Source organism: Hyperolius riggenbachi, chromosome 2 (assembly GCF_040937935.1).
Source record: "Hyperolius riggenbachi isolate aHypRig1 chromosome 2, aHypRig1.pri, whole genome shotgun sequence".
NCBI classification, from domain to species: Eukaryota; Metazoa; Chordata; class Amphibia; order Anura; family Hyperoliidae; genus Hyperolius; species Hyperolius riggenbachi.
This window is the reverse complement of record NC_090647.1, coordinates 333706698-333730980: the sequence shown is the minus strand read 5'-3', so window position 1 is coordinate 333730980 and position 24283 is coordinate 333706698. Positions and strand designations below refer to the sequence as shown.

The 24283-nt window shown below is 40.8% G+C and overlaps 1 protein-coding gene across 4 annotated transcripts in view; it reads left to right on the top strand.

Moving 5' to 3' along the window:
* Nucleotides 1–24283, top strand: part of ACACA (acetyl-CoA carboxylase alpha) — a 421319-nt gene that overhangs the window by 227514 nt on the left and 169522 nt on the right. For all 4 annotated transcript variants that reach the window (XM_068269366.1, XM_068269368.1, XM_068269365.1 and 1 more), the window contains exons 33-41: nucleotides 535–591; nucleotides 4096–4140; nucleotides 12142–12183; nucleotides 13262–13477; nucleotides 15262–15417; nucleotides 16679–16882; nucleotides 21002–21157; nucleotides 22131–22277; nucleotides 23989–24258. In XM_068269366.1, the coding sequence (XP_068125467.1) occupies nucleotides 535–591; nucleotides 4096–4140; nucleotides 12142–12183; nucleotides 13262–13477; nucleotides 15262–15417; nucleotides 16679–16882; nucleotides 21002–21157; nucleotides 22131–22277; nucleotides 23989–24258 (1293 nt within the window). The remainder of the gene's footprint in view (nucleotides 1–534; nucleotides 592–4095; nucleotides 4141–12141; nucleotides 12184–13261; nucleotides 13478–15261; nucleotides 15418–16678; nucleotides 16883–21001; nucleotides 21158–22130; nucleotides 22278–23988; nucleotides 24259–24283) is intronic.

The following is a 24283-nucleotide window of genomic DNA, read 5'->3' as shown; positions in this document are numbered from 1 at the left end:
ATACGGTACACGTTTGTCTCATCATGTTACGTGTCACTTGAGGTAACCTTTAACGTCCAATCAGTAAGGCTATATTTGCACTTAATCCGATTAGTAGTGTTTCCCGGCATGCAGATTTGGAAACTGTGTCAAAGCCTGTTGAAATCCATAGGCTGCTTCTGATCCATTAAAATAGTGCCTGCCACTTTTTGTCTAACAAGCATTTGAATCCCCTTATCCACGCAGTGGCACAGCTATTGGTTGCTGATGGGATTTCACATCAGCATGGGTGACGCGTCTTTCATAAATGGACATGGCACCCAAGTGGAGATGTGAAGATTTGCATTCTGCAGTGTAAGAGACCTCTCTGCTACAGCAAAAATCAAGACACATTTCTGAGTGCAAAACAAGCAGGGTAGCCAATTCCAAAACATCAAAAGGTTTCTTTGTATTGATACAGGTCATAGATATGGAGATTTATATAACAGTGGTTTTAATATGTGTTATTTTTTACATGTATTTACACAATAAATAGCAAGCTTTTATTGTAAACAGAAAGCAGTGCTGATGGACCATGGTATTCGCCGACTAACATTTCTGGTAGCACAAAAGGTAAGTTTGCCTATAGTGTTACTGTTTTTTCTATTGTTATGGTGATGACACAGTTTATGCAGAAGTTTAGCGTCCCTCAATGACTCTCGCACTGTGGTGTCCCAGTAGAATCTCAGGTCAGAATCTCAAAATGCAATGCCACTTTGCCACCATGCTACCCTTAAAGCGGATCAGAGATGAAAAACTAACTATGACAAGTAACTTGTCTATATATCTTATCTAAAGTTTAGATAGTTTACACAGCAAATCTAGCTGCAGACAGCTTTAATAGAAAATGATTATTTCTTCCTGTGATACAATGACAGCAGCCATGTTGTTTGTAAATATTACACAGAGGCAGGCTTATCTGTATCTTGTGCACTCAGCCTGTGAAAAAACATAATCCCCCCTCCTACCTCCTCCCCTCTGCCTCTGAAATCAATGGCTAGTAACACCTCCTCCTGCCCAGACTGAGCTCCCATGAGCCCTTGCTACTGCCAAGGCTCTCTGAAAACCTGTGGGCGTGGTTTATTTAGTTTATAGGAAATTAGAGTATTAAAACAAAAACAAAAAAGTATTTGGCTTGAGGAATGCCCTATAAACAATAGGAAAGGAACACAATTATGCAATGAGTAAAAGTTCACCTCGGATCCACTTTAATGCTACTTGCCATATTTTAGTTGACTCAGCACCATGGCTAGAAATTCTAGGGTCCCGGGTTAGAATTTTAGTCAGAACACTGTCTGAATTCAGTTTGTCTTCTCAGTGTTTGTGTGGGGTTTCCTTCCACACCTCAAAACATACTTAAAGGTTAACTGGCAGCTCCCCAGATTGGTTCCAGTTGTTGTTGGGCCAGTCCCGCTTGGTAAGGCTTCTTGCACACTGCAAGTGATTCCGATTCAGATTCCGCTTTTTAATCAGTTTTTACCTCCGATTCAGATTCAGATTTGCAGTGTGCAAGGAGCAAACTGCAAATCTGAATCTGAATCGGAAGTAAAAACAGATTAAAAAGCGGAATCTGAATCTGAATTGCTTGCAGTGTGCAAGAGGCCTAAAGCAGTATATTTTCTAAAAGTGTCGCTGCTATACCCTGTAAGTGCAAGATAATGAATACTTCATTTTATTTATTTAGAAAATAGATTTGCTACTCCTTCAGAATTCACAATTTTTGTTTCTTTGTGTCAGTTGGGTTTAAGATTTGTTTGTTTTTTTTACTCGTACAATATAACCTAAGTATTGCAGAATTGTAAACCGGTGTGAGCTCTGGTTACTATTGCACTTACATCAGTGACTGAAGTAGTTTAAATATCTTCAGATCGAGAGTTTTGCTGAAACCAGGATAATTAACCACTACTCGCCCACCATTTTAAAATGTCTTGTTGGTCCATCTTAATGGACCACAGGATGTTTTAAAATGTCCTCCCCCGCTACCCTGATCGAGAGCCATGGGTACCCGTCGGGTCCCAGTGAGCTGTGATTGGTGAAAGGGAAAAAGTCTTCCCTGACCCAATCAATGTGCCTGGATGGCAAAGATCATGGCTTTAGCGAGAAGCCAGTGACTTTTGCTGTAACAAATGCTGTCTCAGTGCACGTTCTAAGTATAGAGACAGGGATTATGAGGACATCCTAGTTGGAATAAAAAATACATACAAAAGTAAAAAAAAAAACATTGTACACTACATTTTACACTTTATAAATTAAATAAATATAACTTAATACCTCTTTCCCCATCCCCTGCCCCTCCCCATAGTTACCAAAATCAAACACACAGAAAAAATGACAGCATTAACCACTTAACGACTGCCTAATCTCCGCTGTTTACATCATACGGCGCTGCTGTCGCAGCAGCGCCGTAAAGGAGATCGTCAATCCCCGGCCTCTGATTGGCCGGGGATCGCCACCGTCTATTAGGCTAAAGCCTATTGGGGGCGGTACAGGACGGATCGCCGTCCTGTGCCGCTCAGAGCCAGCGAGAGAGGGAGGAATATCGCTGAGGAGGGGGGCTTTGAGGAACCCCCCCCCCCCCTGCTCGGCCACACAGAGCAGTGGCGATCAGACCCCCCCAGCAGGACATCCCCCTAGTGGGGAAAAAAGGGGGGAAGTCTGATCGCCATGGCTCAATCACGATCTGTGCTGCGGGCTGGAGAGCCCACGCAGTACAGATCAGCAAGAAATCCCCTGGTCCTTAAGTGGTTAAAAAACAAACAAACGAATAGTTGTTAGGGACTCCGTTTTTGTTTTTTACGATGTATGGCATGAGCTTGAGGGTATATTACTGTTATATTTGCATATTTGGGCTTGTAATTAGTGACAGATGCAAAACTGAAAAAAAATGCACCTTTCATTTAAAAAAAAATATTTTTGCCATACATTGCATTATGGACATAATTTAAATATTGTAATAACCGGGACAAATGAGCAAATAAAATACATGGGGTTTATTCAAAGTAGTACATTTTATTTTAAAACTATAATGGCCACAAACTGAGAAATAATGATTTTTTTTCCATTTTTTTTATTATTCTGTTATTTATTATTATGTTAAAATGCAGAATAAAATATTTCTTAGCATAATGTACCACCCAAAGAAAGCCTAATTGGTGGCTAAAAAAAAACAAGCTATAGATCATTTTGTTGTGACAAGTAGTGATAAAGTTATTGGCGAATGAAAGGTAGGAGCACTGACGGGTGAAAATTGCTCTGATCCGTTAGGGTAAAAACCCCTTGGGGGTGAAGTGATTAATTTAAATTTGAGTATGCTGAATAATTTAGTTCAAATTGAGTATGCTGAATAATTTAGTTCATCTATATGTCATATCAGTTGCTCTTTAAATGTGCGCCGCATGTGAGCCAACTGTAGACATGTCCTCTAACCATGTGTGACCAATCACAGAGATAATACAAATAATTACATGCATGTACATATAACAGCTAGGCCCTGCCATCTCCATTTAAATGCCAGATACCACCATTTCAAGCACTTAGGCATCCTAATATGTTGTAGCTTCCAGTTTACTTTATGTATACAGCACAAGTTGGTGCTCTCCATTTTCTCCTTTCTTATACTTCTTACAGTCATGCACATTTTAAGCTCTCATCCTCCACATAAAATGGCGAGGTGGGACAGTTTTGGCCTGCAGGCCTCAAGTCTGACACCCATGTTTTAGTGAATCCATTAATAGCTCATAGCCATGTCATTAACTCTTAGTAATTGTTTTAATAGAAAAATACAGGGAGTGCAGTCTAAAAGAAAACAAACAATGAATTTTAGCTCATAACACTTTAACCAGGACAGAAAGTGATTGGTAAAACAATGTAACATGAGTCTGTTGCTTTCTTTATTTACTTTGCCCTAAATAAAAAAATAATAATTTAAACTGTGGTTGGACTTTTATTTATTCCATGTTTCCCATCACTTGGCAAAGTCTGTTTGATTATAATGATTATTTCTGCATTTCCTTATGTCTTTCTTTTAATGGGGATACATGTCTTTTTTTGTTTTTTGTTTTCTTTCAACGCACAAAGGATTTTAGAAAACAGATTAACTGTGAGGTGGACCAAAGATTTCAAGTAAGTGTGTCTTATGATGATGGCAATAGAAGTACCGTATGTAATAGTATTTTATTTAAAATGGTTTATTCTTGTCTGGTGGTGTAAAATGTATTCCTACCAACACTGTTAAAACGCCTCTTCAGGCCTAAGTTTTGTTAAACTGCCCCTCTATCTTCTTCCCACTACTTAAGTATAATAATATTTATAGATGCAGAAGAATAGTTTACTTCTAAGTAAAAAGTGTCAGTCATAAGACTGTCACTGATCGCTTCCTCTGGCTTTTCTGAGATCCTGCCACTGGGACCAAGCACCCATTCTTCTCTATCACAGTCTGAACCATGCCTAATAATTTAATTTCAGTATTTTAAAACTTTTTGGATTTTTTTTCGTTAAAACTGAACTGAATCTAAAATGCTTATATTTTAGTTTTGGATAGTGCGGAGAAGGGATTTCCTTAAGGGATTTTTTTTGCTGTCTTTGACCTGATTTGGAAGACCTATCCTGTTATGAAAATAAGTTTGTGTCTTTAAATTTTCAATTTAAGGGGTTGCCAACCCTCCAAATACAACACGCTGCACCTCTTTTCAATACCCTTTGTTTTAAGTCTGTGTTTTGTGTTTGGACACATCTTTCAACCAATTTTATTTGGCATATTTATATAGAATTACATCATCACTTTACATCACTATCTTTCTGTTAGCATATGCAATCTTTTGGAATACAAACAGGATTCATGCAGAATTGCAGATGGTGTCCTGACTGGGATTGGATTGTGGGACTTTGCTGCTGCACGGCAAATGTATTAACACTTCTCCACCTCTCATGCTGACCATGCACACCTTCATTGTTACAGTCAATTCAGCAATTTCACCCATTGGCTTGTTTTGCGGAGTTGACTAATGCAACATTTTAACATCGTATCTGGACACTTGCTCTGTCTTCCTGCCCTTCCTGAGTTTATTCTCACAAGGCTTGCAGCAGTGATTGCTGCACTAAAAGGTAATCCATTTTTTTGCTGCAAGCGGAACAGCCCTTTAAGAGTAAAATCCCTTTATAAACCTTTCATGATCACTGATCTGTCTTTAAATATAAAGTATGATTGAAGAGCAGACAAGATTATGAGCAGTAGTGGAGTAGAAAACTATATTGAGAGGTTTGCATTTAAGCCATCTAGCCGCTCAGATTAGCTGCAAAGGCATCAGTATCCGCGCTATAGCAAAACAGGTTGAGAGGGAGAAAGAATACGGTTTGCTGCTGTGATTGAGCTATTGGCTCTCAGATTTGCCCAATAACCTGAAAAACAATAATTCTATTTGATAATTATCTTCAAATGATGCAATTCTGTTAAAAATAACTAGATAAAACACATTTAAGCAGAGATACTGTATGGCCTTAATGATACAGCCCTGATAAGCCTAGCTGTTCAGTCTACTGAATGGATATCCTTCTCCTCGAGGCTACAATGAGTCATTACCGGAGCATCACATGTTACCACTTTAATGAAGTTATTTTCTAGAAATTACACTGCTACTAAGACCAGATATCACAATCAAAAACATCTCATTGCTTTTACACAACAACTCTGCTTCCCATGAATGCAAATTATACCCCTGCTGCGATCAAATAAGCCAACCATCGTCAAGACAATCAAAATAATTTGCCTAAATTAGCCAATCAAGACACCCTGCATATTAGAGAATGTGAAAACATGCAACACAAATCATCATAGCTGATTATTATACTAATAATCATGTTAAAAACCTAATGAGATGAGAAAATGGAAGTTAGCTGGAGCAAGGCTTTTCCACCTAACCATGCTGGGAAATAATTATGTTGACTGTAATTAACATACATAGAAAACAAAGTCCTTTTGGAAAGTTGCAAGGAACTCTAGAGGTAAAGGGTGGTGCCACCCTGGATATTCTTGATACCGTTATGTAAAACTTTGCTAGGCTTGATGTTGGTGACAAGTGGAATGCATATTTGTACACAGTATCTGAATAAGGTAAAACAGGACACCTTCTTTTCTACACGTTCAGAGCACTTGCTTTACATAGATGCATCAATGACTATGACGCAAATGTCACCCTATACCGAAATGTTACCGTATTACTTTTTAAAGATAAACATTTCATACTATATACTGCTTACTAAGGGGCACATTTATCAAATGTTTGGGATTGCTTTAAATGCAGATAGAACACAGATTAGTTAATATTTCTGCTCATTTACTTTAACCACTTTACCCCCGCGCGTACGGATTTCTCCGCCCCTTTTTCCATCCTTTCACCCCCAGGGACGGAGAAATCCGTACTTTGCGCACTCCCGCCGCTGTCCGCGCTCCTGCTCGTAAACACGCCGCCCGCCGCTAGTAAACACGCCGCCGCCCGCTCGCCCAGAGATCAACGAACGGGAAAATCCATTCCCGTTCGTTGATCTAAGCCCCGCAATGATCTGCTGCCGCTCGGCTGAGCAGCGCGATCATTGTCAAAAAATAACAAAGTCCCAGCCTCTTTCTACTTCCTGCAAGCGTCCGGAAGGACGCTTGCAGGTCGCATGAAACAAATTGGTAATGTTGCCATCTTGTGGCCAAATAGTAAGACTACACCCTAACCATTTTTTACACACAAATAAACTTGTTTTACACAAAAAATTAACTCCTTACCTCCCACACTCCCCAATTTTTTTTTTTGTAATTAAAAAAAAAATAAAAAATTTACAATTTAAAAAAAATACATAAATAGTTACCTTAGGGACTGAACTTTTTAAATATTTATGTCAAGAGGGTATAACACTGTTACTTTATAAACTATGGGCTTGTAATTAGGGATGGACGCAAAACTGAAAAAAATACACCTTTATTTCCAACTAAAATATTGGCGCCAAACATTGTGATAGGGACATAATTTAAACGGTTTTATAACCGGGACAAATGGGCAAATGCATTTAATGGGTTTTAATTACAGTAGCATGCATTATTTAAAAACTATAATGGCCGAAAACTGAAAAATAATAAATTTTTTCCCACATTTTTTCCTATTTTCCCATTAAAACACATTTAGAATAAAATAATTCTTGGCATAATGTCCCACCTAAAGAAAGCCTAATTGGTGGCGGAAAAAACAAGATATAGTTCATTTCATTGTGATAAGTAATAATAAAGTTATAGATGAATGAATGGAAGGAGCGCTGAAAGGTGAAAATTGCTCTGGTGCTCAGGGGGTAAAACCCCTCAGTTGGGAAGTGGTGAAAGATGGCTGTTTTTGTTTTTTTTCTTTTAGTTTATGTCCACCTCAGCTAAAGATAAAATTACTACCATTAAAGATGATGTTTTTTGGGAACACTAATGGTGCCTCTACATCTAGCGATGTATGGGCAGATTAGCCTAGAGACAGATCTCTCTCTGATTGAATCTGATCAGAGAGAGATCTGTTGGCTGCCCATACACCACAGGCCGACCAATTTAAGCATGAAATCTCTTTGGAATTGGCCTTGTGACACCGCTGTCTCCAAATGTTAATGTGACCCCCCCCACACACACACACACACCTCTTACACCTGGTACCCCTCCATTCAAACCTCTCCTTTTCCATCTACAGTGAGTGTCCAGCTGCCCCTGTCTCATCTGCTGCTTCCCCATTTGTGCCCAAGTTGGTTGTCACATGTAGCATGTGTCGAATGTGATGTCACAGATGTTACAACACAATACTGTGAACATCCGCATAGTATTGTTTGGGCAGTGAGTTGGCATGTAGAATTATTCTGCAATTCAACGGGCGAAGTGTGCAAGGGCCCTAAATCTTCAAAAGTTTTCGATATTGGAACAAACGTAATGCAAAGTGAAAGTGACTTTGTGAGCATTTTCTTTGTTCAGTGAAGCCATCCCACCCGTATAAAGGCCGACAGAAAGAAAGGCTTGAAAAGTAAGAGGGGAGGTACTTCCTAAAGCTGACCACTGGACACCTAGCAGACACTTCTCTTACTTTGAGACTTTTGGCATGATGCATTTCAAAGAGTTAAATTTGCACCATGCAATGGAACGATCACCCTTCATTTTATTTATTTTGTATTTATATAGTGCGGACATCTTTCATGAACATACAAACTGACAAAAACTGGTATTGTTTGTGGCTGTTGTGTTTTAAAGAACTACCCTGAGCCGAACAATATGCTTTATTAGTGCAGTAGTCTAGAGGTAAAACTCATTTTGGACGTTAAGCAATGTATCACACATCACTCGGAGATACAACCATCTTCAAAAATAGATATGCTATTATAAATACAGTAGAATCCCTTAATAGTGGACTTTAAGGGACCAAGAAAATTAGTTAACTACAGTATATCAGAAGTTTACTATATCCGAATTGGTCTTTCATTCTTTATTTATACAGATACATTTGCTGGGACCTGAGTACTGAGTTTACTATATCCAGAGGTTTACTATAAAGAGATTCTACTGTAATTGTATTTCTGGAACTAGTCTCTAATGGAACTAATCCTGGAGTTCCATGTTCTTATTTTGGGTTAAGGATTCAAAAAAATCTAGGTCTGAAGTCTGAGCCACCTTTAACATCACACTAACATTACTGTTGTCCGTCCATCTCTCACAAAGTAAAATGATCACCTGCTGAACTTTTCATCACTGCCCACTGTCAACAATTTATAGACAAACAAGTTTTTGTGTCCTCTAATTATCAAGGGAACTGCTGCTGAAGTTCAACTTCCTGACTGCACAGACAATGCACTGCTTAATTAACCCTTGCAATGAAAAAAAATCAAGTTCTGTCTCTGTATGTTTACATGGTAAGCACTGGGTCATAATTTTCTAACTTGACATAGACATACACCTGTAACATACATATGACATTATCACTCTTGATGTGGCCAGGCAAAAATACAGCTAGCTATTTTTTTCTAAAACCAGTTTTAAGTCTATGCTGAGAAAAACAAAAACAAAAGTTTGCTTTCCTAAAACAGAAAGAATTTGCGATAATTTAGGTTGGAGTGAGCTCGAGATGTCTCCCAGGCACCACTGCTGAATATATGCAAATTAACCATTGTACCCTTAGAAGCTAAACACACCTCCAGAACCGCTGGAATGCAATGATGTGTCAGCTTGTTAATATGTACAGAGCCATAATAATCCAACATGCATACAGACTGTTTCGGATTGTTTGATCCTCATCAGTGCATGGCATGGATTAATTTGGCTCTATGGAGTAGGGCTGCCTCTAAGTCTATGCTGGAATTATAATCCTTAGGTGCATTTGTGTCCTTTTCCCTATTGCCTTAACAAGAAGTTTTAAATCAGGATGATACCATTTATTGGCTAACTACAAATGAATAAGAATAAACAAGCTTTCGGCCTTGCAGCCTTCGTCAGGTTTACATCCTGTTAGTTTGCAAGCTGGTGGTACAGACAGCTTATATACATGCAACATCAAAAGGGAAAACAGATATTTTTTTCAAGCATAAATACTTAAGATGCCTTAATACAAACAGACCATCTAAATGGGGTAAGATAAGGATCCTTGTTTACTCTATTGCTCACAGACCTGGTATTAGGATTGACCCAGAGGTATAGTAAATTCTTAGTTCACCAGTTCAGCTAGAGTGGCTGAGACAGTTCATATATCATCAATCTCATACCAATATAGAAAGTTGTTGTCCTTATTCAAACCCTTCTGCACAGCTTTGAACCAATTTATAAATTTTGTTTCTGCTATTAATCGGTCATTTGACGTTTTGAAGCCGCCCTTCAGGGCAGTGACACGAAGATCATCCATGCTGTGTCCGTTGGACCGAAAGTGTGTAGCAACTGGGAGTCCAGATTTGGTATCATTAATAGTGTGCCTGTGTCCATTCATACGTTTGCGCAGTGTTTGTCCAGTTTCTCCCACGTACATAACCTTGGGGCATTTAGCACACATGATCAGATATACCAGATTGGTGGACCCACAGGAAAATTTACCTTGTACTCTGTACTCCTGTTGTGAACCTGGTATCGTTACCCTGTCAGTGGAGTAAATGTGTCTGCAGGTCCCACATATTTTTTGTCGGCAGGGTGATGTTCCGTTTTGTTGAGGCCTATTCAAAGAACTCCTGACAATCATCTGTTTTAGATTGTGTGGTTGCCGATATGACAAGAGTGGAGGTTTAGGGAATATCGTTCTCAGTCTGTGATCCTTGTGTAAAATGGGATGAAGTTCCTTAGCAATCCTCCTTAAGATTTCCAGGTGTGGGTTGTAGGTGACAACCAAAGGGACACGTTACTCCACTGACAGGGTAACGATACCAGGTTCACAACAGGAGTACAAAGTACAAGGTAAATTTTCCTGTGGGTCCACCAATCTGGTATATCTGATCATGTGTGCTAAATGCCCCAATGTTATGTACGTGGGAGAAACTGGACCAACACTGCGCAAACGTATGAATGGACACAGGCACACTATTAATGATACCAAATCTGGACTCCCAGTTGCTACACACTTTCGGTCCAACGGACACAGCATGGATGATCTTCGTGTCACTGCCCTGAAGGGCGGCTTCAAAACGTCAAATGACCGATTAATAGCAGAAACAAAATTTATAAATTGGTTCAAAGCTGTGCAGAAGGGTTTGAATAAGGACAACAACTTTCTATATTGGTATGAGATTGATGATATATGAACTGTCTCAGCCACTCTAGCTGAACTGGTGAACTAAGAATTTACTATACCTCTGGGTCAATCCTAATACCAGGACTGTGAGCAATAGAGTAAACAAGGATCCTTATCTTACCCCATTTAGATGGTCTGTTTGTATTAAGGCATCTTAAGTATTTATGCTTGAAAAAAATATCTGTTTTCCCTTTTGATGTTGCATGTATATAAGCTGTCTGTACCACCAGCTTGCAAACTAACAGGATGTAAACTTGACGAAGGCTGCAAGGCCGAAAGCTTGTTTATTCTTATTCATTTGTAGTTAGCCAATAAATGGTATCATCCTGATTTAAAACTTCTTGCTTTTACTGATGGCTAACACGGTACAATACCCTACTGCTATTGCCTTAAACATCTGCACCTTTAGAATAGATCAGGTCAGACAGATACATTTCTAACTCCACCTCTGAGGGTTACCACGTACGTATACCACTTTCTCTGCTATTTGGGAGGGTGAATAGAAAGGACGGAGAAGGAAAGAATAGAATAATTAATGGGTTTTTTTTTTTTTCAGATATACACTATACAGCTGTGTAGGGAAATATGCAGGGAAAAAAGATAAAGTCCTGAAAACCTTCCATACACTATAAAGGAGACGTGTCTCCTCCTGTGTTACTCCATGTAGTGGTCTGCAGCAGGAGACCATTGTTTTCATTTTTAAAGGGAAAACCATTTCCAGTTTATCATGTATATCTTATAGGGTTACTAGCTTAGTTAACATTTATATTATAATTTTGTACCTGAATGCTGCTCAAAGACATCTTTCAACTTAAGCGTGCTAGTGCTATAACCATTTTTAGAATCCTTGTGGAAACTATAACTGCGGTATATGGCTTGGTGTTAGACGCCCAGGATTCCCTTCTTTGTCTTCATTGGTGTATAAGTACTGCACAAAACAGGAAGTAAAATGTATAACTCCCTTTGTACCCCTACACTAGTGGTTTACCACAGTGGCACATTCATTCTGCAGGGAGGAGGGATCCTTTCATCAACTGGGAATGTTGCATGAGTACACCGCGTTTGAGAGTAACCATTCCCACCTCATTAATAACTAAACCTTGCAAAGCAACTTTGCCCAGATATTACCTTTCAGCTACTCTGTATGCTTCACAGGGAGTCACTAGAAAGCCCCAGACAAATAACTGAATAATCAAGGTTATGCTAGCTTGTTGAAATACTTGAAATTAACAGAGATGGCTTGGTTAATATTGTTTTGTTTTGTTTGTTTTTTTATTTTAGAAAAAGTGAAGAAATACTTTAAAGGCATTAATCATTTTTTAAGTCTGTATGTTAATAGATTTTTATATTCTCCTTTCAGAGAGAATTCCCAAAGTTTTTCACTTTCCGTGCAAGAAGTAAGGTACGTGATGCTTCAGATTAAAGGGGGAAAAAGTAGAAAGCCTCCGTCCCTTTTCCAGAATGAATATCACATATTTAATAAAGTTGAGCCTTTTTAATTTTTTTCATGTTTATTTCCTGCTTGTCTTTTGTATTTTGAATATTTGTCATTGTTCCGTTAGACGTTAGATTTTACCTTTCACCTCTTTGACTGCTGGGCTATGGCTACTTTGTAACCCTTCAGTTGGCCAAGTTAATATTTTCATATTTGCCTATAACTATACTTGAAGAGTTCACTAAAAAGTCCTTAAAGGGCCCCATAGTGAAAATCATGCAGTTGTGATGTCCGTTATCCGTTATATAATGGGGAGAGCATACATTTCTCCATAGAGTAAGTTTTACAGAAATGCCTTGGAATGCCATTTTTTTTAGCATCTGAAAGCTGATTCACAATCTGGGTATTCTCCTCAGATGCTAATTTTTCTTCTATTCACTGTTCCATGTGAGCTGTCCTTTGTAGCTGAATTATATTTAAGACTTATGTACCTATATTATGTAGTGGTATTACCATTCTATTGTTGTTTTCTGCCTGCTTAGAAGTTTTCCTTAGTTTTTCATTGGCTTGGTTCGGTCTGCAATTCTGACTTGCATCTCTGGAGTTTCTGTGACTCCTCAGAGATCCTATGTTCTAAAGTTAGAAGTCAGAACCGCAAAGTTAAGCAGGCCAGTAGGCCATATTGACCAGGCGCCAACATGAAGTTGACTATTTTCCTATGGCTAACGTAAAAAGTTGTGCATGCTGTAATAACACATGTCTGTTGCTGTCTTTATAATCTGTCAAGGTGAGCTGCTGTAAGAACATAAAATAAAAGCGTAAATTTGTTTTTACCAGTATGATTTAATTCCAGCTTGTAGTATTTCTGCCTATCCCCTCCACCTGCTCTGTCTACTATTTCACACCGCCAATGTTGTAAACTTGTTAAGACAGTCTATTCCTTTGAGTTTTTGATTAGTGCTCTTTTATTCCTTGCAGTGTTTCATAGTATATGTGTGAGTTAAAGAAAGAAATTCTAGTTACATATAATTTTTTGTTCCACAAGTTTGAGGAAGACCGAATATACAGGCATTTGGAACCAGCACTTGCCTTCCAATTGGAGCTGAATCGCATGAGGAACTTTGACCTGACAGCCATCCCCTGTGCCAACCACAAAATGCATCTGTATTTGGGAGCTGCTAAGGTGGAAGAGGGAATTGAAGTAACAGACTACAGGTTCTTTGTTCGTGCAATCATCAGACACTCTGACCTAGTCACAAAGGTACGTGTGCTATATTAACAAAATTTTCTTGTATAGGCTGCAGTGTTGTAAAACAACAGAAAAGTACTAACTGCAGTGCTCCCCTTCCTCTGCACCCCTCACCCCCAAAACTCATTGAATGAACATAAAAAATATGATGGGGGTTTCAACAGAGAGCAGAGTAAGGAGTTAATGCTAAGCTTTTGCTTGGGGTTGTGGGCCCAGGTGGATATGAGGGAAGAGAAGTAAGACTGTTTTTTTTTCTTAAGTTGTGTAGAACTGGTTTGCGAAGCAGGAAAATCTAATTTCTATGAATTGTTTTCACTCCAACTCCCCTTATCGATTCCAGAATTCCTTTTCAGAAGTTAAAAGTGTTTATTCTGCCAGGGCTGGCATTTGACATAATTTGTGCTTGCATTGGTAAGAGGGGCAAAGGAGTCTGCCAGAGTTGTGATAATGTATGGCTGCTGTCTCTGGGTCTGTGATGGAGGACAAGGTGTGCACAGAGCGGAGTTTGCAAATGCTGTAGTATTTGAAGTGAGCAGACATATTAAAATTATATAATTTGTTATATCTCTTTTAAATTCAAAAATCCAATCAATTTTTATTGATGAATTGCAACATTTGAAAAGTCTGACCAATGTATCATACACATGTTCAATTTTTCCCCAGTTATAAAAAAATGATTTGCATCTCTGAATAAATTTGCTTGGGTCTATAGAAATTGAACCACAGGGGTCAAGAGATCACATGATTTCTTTGACCAATCACTGCTGCAGTAGTTGGGGTCACATGCATGATTGTTACATGAAGTCATGTACTTCCTGTGTGGGTTTTGAGAATGATCACTGTTACTGGCTGTAACAGCAATTATTCTCATTTAACCACTTGATGACCCACCCTTTACCCCCCCCCCCCCCCCTTAAGGACCAGCGTGGTTATTAGTGATCTGTGCTGGGTGGGCTCTACAGCCCCCAGCACAGATCAGGGTGCAGGCAGAGAGATCAGACTGCCCCCCTTTTTTCCCCCCAATGGGGATGATGTGCAGGGGGGGTCTGATCTCTTCTGCCTGCGTGTGGCTGGCGGGGGGGCACCTCAAAGCCCCCCTCCGCGGCGAAATTCCCCCCTCCCTCTCCTACCTGTCCCCTCCCCGGTGATCCGGGCTGCACAGGACGCTATCCGTCCTGTGCAGCCAGTGACAGGACGTCCCCTGTCACATGGCGGCGATCCCCGGCCCCTGCATGGCCGGGGATCGCCGATCTGCCTTACGGCGCTGCTGCGCAGCAGCGCCGTACAAATGTAAACAAAGCGGATTATTTCCGCTTGTGTTTACATTTAGCCTGCGAGCCGCCATCGGCGGCCCGCAGGCTATTCACGGAGCCCCCCCGCCGTGATTTGACAGGGAGCAGCCGCTCGTGCGAGCGGCTGCTTCCTGATTAATCAGCCTGCAGCTGGCGACGCAGTACTGCGTCGCTGGTCCTGCAGCTGCCACTTTGCCGACGCACGGTATAAGCGTATAAGACAGATAGGCTCAGGGGACACATGTACCCTTCCACCAATTCCTTTTGCCTCTGGGACCATCAGAATTGCACACGCACGATCGCGCTCATCACCTGGCAGAGTACAGGGACGTTACGCTCATGTCCGTGCGGCTCTAGCAACCACGGCTGCAGATGTGGCTCTCACATTCATACAGTTGTAGCGGTCAATAAATGGGTAGATACTATTGAATTACTACTATGCTTCGTCCATGTTTGTGGCTTACTTTGTAGTTATGTATATTTTTTTGCATTTGGTTTTGATAGGAAGCATCATTTGAATACCTCCATAATGAAGCTGAGCGCCTCTTGCTAGAAGCTATGGATGAGCTGGAGGTTGCCTTCAATAACACCAATGTGCGCACTGACTGCAACCACATCTTTTTAAACTTTGTTCCAACAGTCATCATGGACCCTTCAAAGGTATGCCAAATGTTATGTTATCAATATGTGATACATAAGTGTATATTTGTGTATGTACATTTCTGATTACTGTCCGAACTGCCGTTGGGGTTCTCGACTCGAGTTGCGAACAGCAGAATAATTTTGGACTCCACTTATAGTAAACAAAGAAAACACATTCACTATTCGGTCAGGATACCTACACCCCTAGTAAAAAATAGGATAAAATCTGACTGTGTTTAGGAACCGTTTATTCCTTCACGTTACCTTGAGACAGACCTCTGTCTAGTTCTAACTAATCTAGTCAAACTAGTGCTGCACTGATCCATTTATCACACAGGGAGGGGGACTATATGTCTAAGGGAAATCCTGAACATATTGATGGCAATGCCCTATGTTTCTGTACTTCGGTCTGTCACTTCCTGCCAGTTAGTTATTCCATTTAAAGTATAGTCAAACGCAGAGCATAGGTTTATACAGTTTGTTCAATTCTTTGCAATGGTGGGCTATCAAGGTCTGTTTTGTTAGTGAATTGGCATTAAGGGAACATAAAGTTATAGGCATGTTGAGGCTGCCATATTTATTTCCTTTTAAACAATACCAGTTGCCTGGCAGTCCCGCTGATCTCCTTTGGCTGCAGTAGTGTCTGAATCGCACACCTGAAAGAAGCATGCAGCTAAACTTGTCAGAAACACCTGATCTGCATGCTTGTTCAGGGTCTATGGCTAAAGGTATTCAAGTCAAAGGATCAGCAGGGCAGCCAGGCAATGTGAGCATTGTTTAAAATTAAATAAATGTGTCAGCTTTTATATCCTTCTCACTTCAGGTTCTCTTTGAACTTAAAATATTGATCAATGACCATGACCAGACAAGCTCTAGAATGAATGGCTTGGGTGTTTGGGCTGCACAAATTATGCCGTTTGCATTTTTAGCTACAGTACATTTAGATGGCCTGTTTTAGAGGCTGTAAATTATTAGTCTAATAAACTACTTTTGAGCAATATAAAAGAAAATCCTATTCTTAAAGCCTGTCTATCGTATTATTTTTATCCCATCCCTCCCTGCTCGCCCCACCCTCCCCCTTTCTTCATCTCATAAATGCACAGCTCCTTCTATTGCATTCCTCTTGTGTCCAAACTTTTGCTAATTATCTATTTGTTTTATATTAGGTTTAATATGTATCATAGTTTATAGTTTATTAACTGTACAGAAGCTTTAATGTAATTTGCTCTTCAATGCCTATGCTATAAATGTAATAATAACATTATTAAACTTCTGCCAGATTGAAGAGTCTGTACGGAGTATGGTAATGCGCTATGGGAGCCGCCTATGGAAACTACGTGTCCTGCAAGCTGAGCTGAAAATAAATATCCGCTTGACGCCAACAGGAAAACAGATTCCAATACGACTGTTTTTGACAAATGAATCTGGCTACTATTTGGACATTAGTCTGTATAAAGAGGTGACGGATTCCAGAACTGGACAGGTGAGAAAGGAGTTCATACTTTAAATCCATGTAATAAATAAAGACTTACAGTATCTGTTTTTCCAGTGTGTATCAATAGGGAAACTTCACCGAGTTTTCCAGACTGAGAGCAAACCTCATCAGCTAGAGAACAGTACAAAGCTCAATACTGTTTAGAAGGGCTGTAAACCTCTTAAAATATTGCATTTTAAATGCTCAATTGTACATATTCAGTCATTTTTGCATTTTTTTAATCCATAAGTCAGTATTATTGTAATTTCAAAAGGAGAACAGGAGGAACAAAACCAGGGCTGTGGAGTCGGTACAAAAATCTTCTGACTCCAACTCTGACTCCAACTCCTCAGTTTATGAAGCCACCGACTCCAACTCCGACTCTGAGTACCCAAAATGGCTCAGACTCCAACTGCTCGACTCCTTAGTGTAATACTTACCAGGGCTGTGGTTTTTGTACAAAATCATTCGACTTCTACTCCCGACTTCGACTCCTCAGTTTATGAAATCACAGACTCCAACTCCGGGTACCCAAAATTGCTCCGACTCCGACTCCATAGCCCTGAACAAAACAGGTGGACAAAAACCGTTCAGGACACTAGGTCCCATGAAACATTGTAAGAAGGCATATACTGTATAACCTCAAGATTACAGAAGACAGCTATTGGTACATTTTCTACAGTTAATAGGCATGCAATAGAGATATAGGGCCATGTCCTATTAACTTTTCTCATGAGATTTATCCAAGTACCGTATTTGTCGCCGTATAAGACGCTCTGTAATATAAGACGCACCTAGATTTAGAGGGCAAGAACCAGGGAAAAAAAAATAAACTAAACCTGGTGCGTCCATACTTCAGGAGTGTCTTGTACATGTCCTCACCCAAATGGTGTCCTCCTGTGTCCCTATGTCTCCTCCTGTATCCCCCATGTCATCCCCATGCCTCCTCCTGTCTCCCCCATGTCTCCCCATGTCACCTCCTGCCTCCAGTTTCCCCCATGTCGCCAATCTCCCCATGTCTCCTCCATGCCTGCTCTGGCCTCCCCCATGCCTCCTTTTGTCTCCTCCATGCCTCCCCATCTCTCCAACATGTGTCCCCCATGCCTCCTCTGGCCTCCCCCATGTCTCAAACATGTGTCCCCATGCCTCCTCTGGCTCCCCATGTCTCAAACATGTGTCCCCATGCCTCCTCTGGCCTCCCCCATACCTCAAACATGTGTCCCCATGCCTCCCCATGGCTCTTCTGGTCTCCCCCATGTCTCAAACGTGTCCCCATGCCTCCCCTGGCCTCCACATGTTTTCACTGGTCTCCCCCATGTCTCAAACATGTGTCCCCATGGCTTCTCTGGCCTCCCTATGCCTCCAACATGTCCCCCAAGCCTCCCCCGGTCTCCCCATGTCTCCATAATGTGCGCCCGCTGTGCCTGGCTTCGTGCCTGGCTTTGTCCCCGCATGCCTCTCCTCCCCTCTCTTTACTCCCCCATGTATCTCTGCCCCCCCCCCCCCGTGTGAGCAGCGGCAGCGAGCGGCTTACCTCCTCCATCATGCTTGCGGCAATTGAAAACATCCAGTTTCTAGTGCCGGCTTCGTATGACGCATCATACGAAGCCGGCACTAGAGGAAGCCGCTTGCAGAAACCAGATGTCTTCAATTGCCGCAGGCATGATGGAGGAGGTAAGTCGCTCGCTACCGCTGCTCACAGGGGGGGGGGGGGCAGAGATACATGGGGGAGTGAGGAGAGGGGAGGAGAGGCATGCGGGGATGAAGCCAGGCACAGCAGGAGACAAGGCAGGGAATCCCTGATGGCGGCGGGTTGGCGGTTCGTATCGGTGGGCATTCTGGAAGTCGGAGATTCCCTGCCTTTGCCGTATAGGATGCAGGGACTTTTTCTTCTCATTTTGGGGGGAGAAAAAGTGCATCTTATACGGTGTAAAATACGGTAGATGTTTTCAAACCTCATCAATAAATACTTTTACATTTCCTACTTATTCATAATGAGTTTATTTATAAAATTTTTACCTAATTTTTAGTACTGTACTTTTTCAATTGCGAATTACTGAAAAATTATTCTTAGATGAAGTGAAAAACAATCTCCTTGGAGAAAACTCAGGAGAAAAGTTAATAAGACATGGCCCATAGTCTACTGAAAAGTATAAACACAGGTTCCTAAAATGGAACAAACTGAAAATATCAGCTAAAATTCTGGCAAACTACCACAAAAGACCAACATCTGCCATTACAGTATTTATGGTATAGAAAGTCAAAAGAAAACTGATAAGTATCAAATTAAGCTTCATATATAGAGATGTAGTGAACTGTTCGCCGGCGAACGGTTCCAGGCGAACGCTGGTAGTTCGGGTTCGCCTGCAGCATGCGAACTTTTGCGGAAGTTTGATTTGCCCCATAATGCTCTATTGAGCAAAACTTTGACCCTCTACATCACAGTCAGCAGGCACATTATTGCCAAACACACTGCTCTCACTGCTGGAGGCCCACCCCCCCTCCCTCCTCCAAGCAAGGTCCTTATACCATTTGACTCACTTGTCTGCCTACACTAATTAGTTAAGGGACAGCTGCTTCCCTCCTGCCCTCCCCCCCCCCCCTCCCTCCACCCTTCTACCCTTCTACCTATTCCCTCCAGTAGGAGGGTCTCATCTGCCAGGGAATTACATTATTTCAAAAGCCAGCTTACATACCGTGGCTCGGAATTGAACCCTGGTCTCAGTGCATGGTAGGTAACTAACATATCCATTATACCACCAACACTACTAGCCAAAACTAGTCCAAGCTCCAAACTCAATTCAAGAGAAAAATTAGACAAGACAAGACAAATAACATTTATATCACACTTTTCTCCTGGCAGACTCAGACCTGGCAAATTGAGACCTGGGTTCAATCCCCCCAGCCACGGTATGTAAGCTGGCTTTTGAAATACTGTAATTCCCTGGAAGATGAGACCCTCCTCCTTCCGATAGGAGGGAGGAGGGAATAGGTAGAAGGGAGGAGGGTGGAGGGTGCTCCAGGGTGCTCCAGGTATTAGAATCCATGAAACATGTTTTCTATCATTTTTTAGCCAGTAGAAATTTTTGTAAATTTTTAAGTTCGCATCCCCATTGAAGTCTATTGCGGTTCGCAAACTTTTTCGCGAACCGAACTTTCCGCGGAGGTTCGCGAACAGAAAATCGGAGGTTCGCAACATCACTATTCATATACACTCTAGAGAAAATTTGTCTAAGACGACGATTGTTTTGCACTGTCTTAGCCAAGAGTTTCACATGCATGCAGTTGCCCCATGATATTGTTTTGTGATCTGCCTCAGCAGATCGTTAATCAATCTTTTTTTTTTTTTTTTTTTTTTCTTTTCCTTCTTCTTTCTTCCCTTGCATTCCACCCTCCATTCCTTCTCCCCTCTCCATGGAACACAACAGCTTTGTCCTGAAGATACTCTGCACTCCTGCAAATATTATCAGGGCTGTGGAGTCGGAGTCGGAGCAATTTTTTGGTACCTGGAGTCTGAGTCGTGAAAATATGTACTCCTATGGCATTTAAACTGTAATTAAAATAGAAAATATGATAAAATGTTCTATTTCTCAAATAATAGTCAACATAAATAATTTATATATACAGTAATAACTGTGCTTAGTCCACACAAATGAAATAAACCAATCAAAAAATAGTTTTGTGCTGCTTCAATAAAGCAGTCCCCGTATTTTTAAAGTCAGATATACATATCTGATTGTGACTGTATACAGTGGGTTGCAAAAGTATTCGGCCCCCTTGAAGTTTTCCACATTTTGTCATATTACTGCCACAAACATGAATCAATTTTATTAGAATTCCATGTGGGCAGCACGGTGGCGTAGTGGTTAGCTCTCTCGCCTTGCAGTGCTGGGTCCCTGGTTCGAATCCCAGCCAGGGCACTATCTGCAAAGAGTTTGTATGTTCTCTCCGTGTCTGCGTGGGTTTCTTCCGGGCACTCCGGTTTCCTCCCACATTCCAAAAACATACGAATAAGTTAATTGGCTCCCCCTAAAATTGGCCCTAGACTACAGTACTTACACTACATAATATAGACATATGGCAATATTTAAATATTTCAGATCAGATGATTGCATTTTTTTTTAATAGATCATGTTCCAAGCATATGGAGACAAACAAGGTCCACTTCATGGAATGCTCATCAATACTCCTTATGTGACAAAAGATCTGTTGCAATCGAAGAGGTTCCAAGCACAGTCTCTAGGAACAACTTATGTATATGATATTCCAGAAATGTTCCGTCAGGTAAGACTTTGTTCTTTTTAACATTGAGAATAAATGTCAGATGTTTTATGTTTATCTGTGTCAGATTTTGTTTGAAGTTAATTTGCACAAGAGAAACAAGTATTTTATTATTTCTTGTGTTCTTAATTAAAAAAAATGTTGACTTTTTTGTAAAGTAAAGACAGTGTTTTTCGGCATATGAGACACACTTTTTCTCCCCAAAAAGGAGGAGAAAAACTCCCTGCGTCGTATGCTAAATACAGGGTGTCCCCAACTTACAAACGCCTGCTGATACGCCTGCTGAATTGATGACCCGCCACGATGTCAGGGACTCCCTACATTGTCCCCATGTGTTCTCCTATGCTTCCCCTTGTGTCCCCTCTGTTGACGGGGATCAGTTACAAGCAGCAACAGCATGGCTCACCTGATCCATCGGTCCCAGCGCCAATCGCAGACCGCTCCTCTCCTGCACTGCTCCCCTAGTGCCGTCTTCTGCTGATCACGTCATCAGCAGATGCCGGCACTAGGGGAGCAGTGCGGGAGAGGAGAGGTTTGTGATCATCGATGGATCAGGTGAGCCATGTTGCTGCTGCTTGTAGCTAATACAGCAGCGGGCGGGGGGCAGAAGGGGGAGCCTAATGGACGCACATGGGTGACAGAAAGACAGGCAGAGGGGACACAAGGAGGAGCTGAACAGACAGAAGGACACACAAAGGGGGATACAAGGGGGAGCGGAACGGACAGGAGGACACACATGGGGACACAGGAGGTACAACAGGGTACAGTAATTAGGGGAAAACATCTACAAGACACTCCTGGACAATGGACGCACCAGATTGAGTTTATTTTTTTCCCCTGGTCTTCACTTTCTAAACCTAGGTGTGTCTTATAGCCCAGAGCATCTTATATGCCAAAAAATACGGTATTTTAAATAAAGTTACTAAAAATAATTATGCGTTCTCAATGTAAAGCAATTAATATTTTTTTTATCTAGGCCCTTATAAAGTTGTGGGATTCAATGGACACAAATGCTTACATTTCAACCTGTCCATTGCCATCAGATGTCCTTATTTACACAGAACTTGTACTGGATGACCAAGGCCAGTTAGTGCACATGAATCGACTGCCAGGGGGAAATGAGGTAACATCTGTAATTCTCTGGTGTTTGTTTTTAACATGAATGTCTTTTTTTTTTTTTTTTTTTTTTTTTTTTACACGTTGTTTTACTTTGTACGAGGCCCTGCAGGAATGACTGTTTATGTACTTTGCCTATGAGATTTTCAGCCCGGCTGACACAGTAAAAAAGACATTAATATAAAATAAAAAGCAGAATGTTATGGGGGAGAGCCTTCAGCTTGGAAGTAGTTAAATGAATGATGATGATTAAAATAAAATACATAAAAAAACAAACCAAAAAAAAAAACAGGATTTAATTTTAAAATTGGTAGGCAACAATGCAACATTTGTGTGTGGAAGCCTGCATCCAGGGCTGGTGAGGGGAAAAGCTGGACAGTGCTCTTGGAGGGTGAAGGTCACATGACCCTTGTAGATGAGTGCAATAAGGGTTTTGATTTATGAAAGTACCTTCTTTGTGATGGAGGATGGACTATAACCACTTGACTGCCAAAAATATGGAAGCTATTGCCAGACATTCTCTCGTTAACATTCATGTTATCTCTACAGAAATCCTTACTTCAGGTTTACTTTATAGACATATTGATGAGCCATACTTACATGCTTCACTTGCACAAAACCCTTTCTTTTAAACAATGAATTTATTTAAGAAAAAAAAAAAAAATAAAAATAAACCTACATATAGCACAATTAGAGGTGCTGCCTCTATCTACAATATTATAATAGAAACGATAAAAAATGACTAAATGGACTAATTAACATAGGGCAATATATATCTGATACACATTTGAGGCATTCTATTGTGCTTATAGTTTAAGGGTGCCATGTATCTGTCTAACTGCCACCAGATCAACCATCTGAAAGATCCCTCTCTGATCAAATCTGATCAGAGAGGCACCTATTGCCTACCCACACACAGCAGATTGAAATCATCCTAGTTCCACCGCTTGTCATGCTGCAAAAAACACATCCCAGGAGGTTGGCCTCTAACGCTCAGAATGGGCTGGTGGGAAACATATACACTTGGAAGGGAGAACCAGCTGGGGGTTCGAACACAATTACTGCCATACGCCCAATCGAGCCCTTGCAATGAAATTTACCAGCATGCCTAGTTGATACTTTCAACTGATTTCAAACAGAAATCGATCAAAAGTATCAATTGGGTAGCCATGTTTAGGCATCAATGTCTGTTGGCTTCGATCATTATGATCTAATCAGCTGGATATCGATGCCGAAAATTTAGTAATTTATGGCTACCATAACAACCCAACCCTTATCTGTAAGCAATTTGTACCGAGTACATTTTTGACAATTGTGCCAAGGTAAGATACTGGTCAGATTACATCCAGGGAAAATTGCCCAACCGCTCTCCCTTATGGCTGATCAAGGGGACTCTTGGACCCAGCGGTATACAGTAAAGTAGTACCATACTTAATAACCAGGAAAGGCCAAACACATAACTGGTTGCCTATTTAGTTATAGAGCACATAAGGACATCTCACTCAAAAAAAAAGAGGAAATGGTAATTTCAAAGAATTATCAGCATTGGAGACTACCTGAAAGCTTTCACTGCCCATAAAATAGAACCATTGTGCTAATGTTCCCTTAAAGCTGTAAATGATTGGTCATAACCACTCCCTAATAATTGGATTGCATGCATGCTTATGTCTTTTGTCATTATGTGCTATATTTATGCAGTGTATATTGTTTTTAAACAGATTGGAATGGTGGCTTGGCAAATGACCCTTAAAACCCCAGAATATCCAGAAGGCAGAGACATAATAGTGATAGGAAATGACATCACGTACAGAATTGGATCTTTTGGACCCCAGGAGGATTTGCTGTACTTAAGAGCTTCCGAGCTTTCCAGGTCACAAGGAATTCCACGCATATATGTTGCCGCAAACAGTGGGGCAAGAATTGGCTTAGCCGAAGAAATACGCCACATGTTTCACGTTGCATGGGAAGATTCGGATGATCCTTATAAAGTACGTTTGTGAAAAATGTTAATTA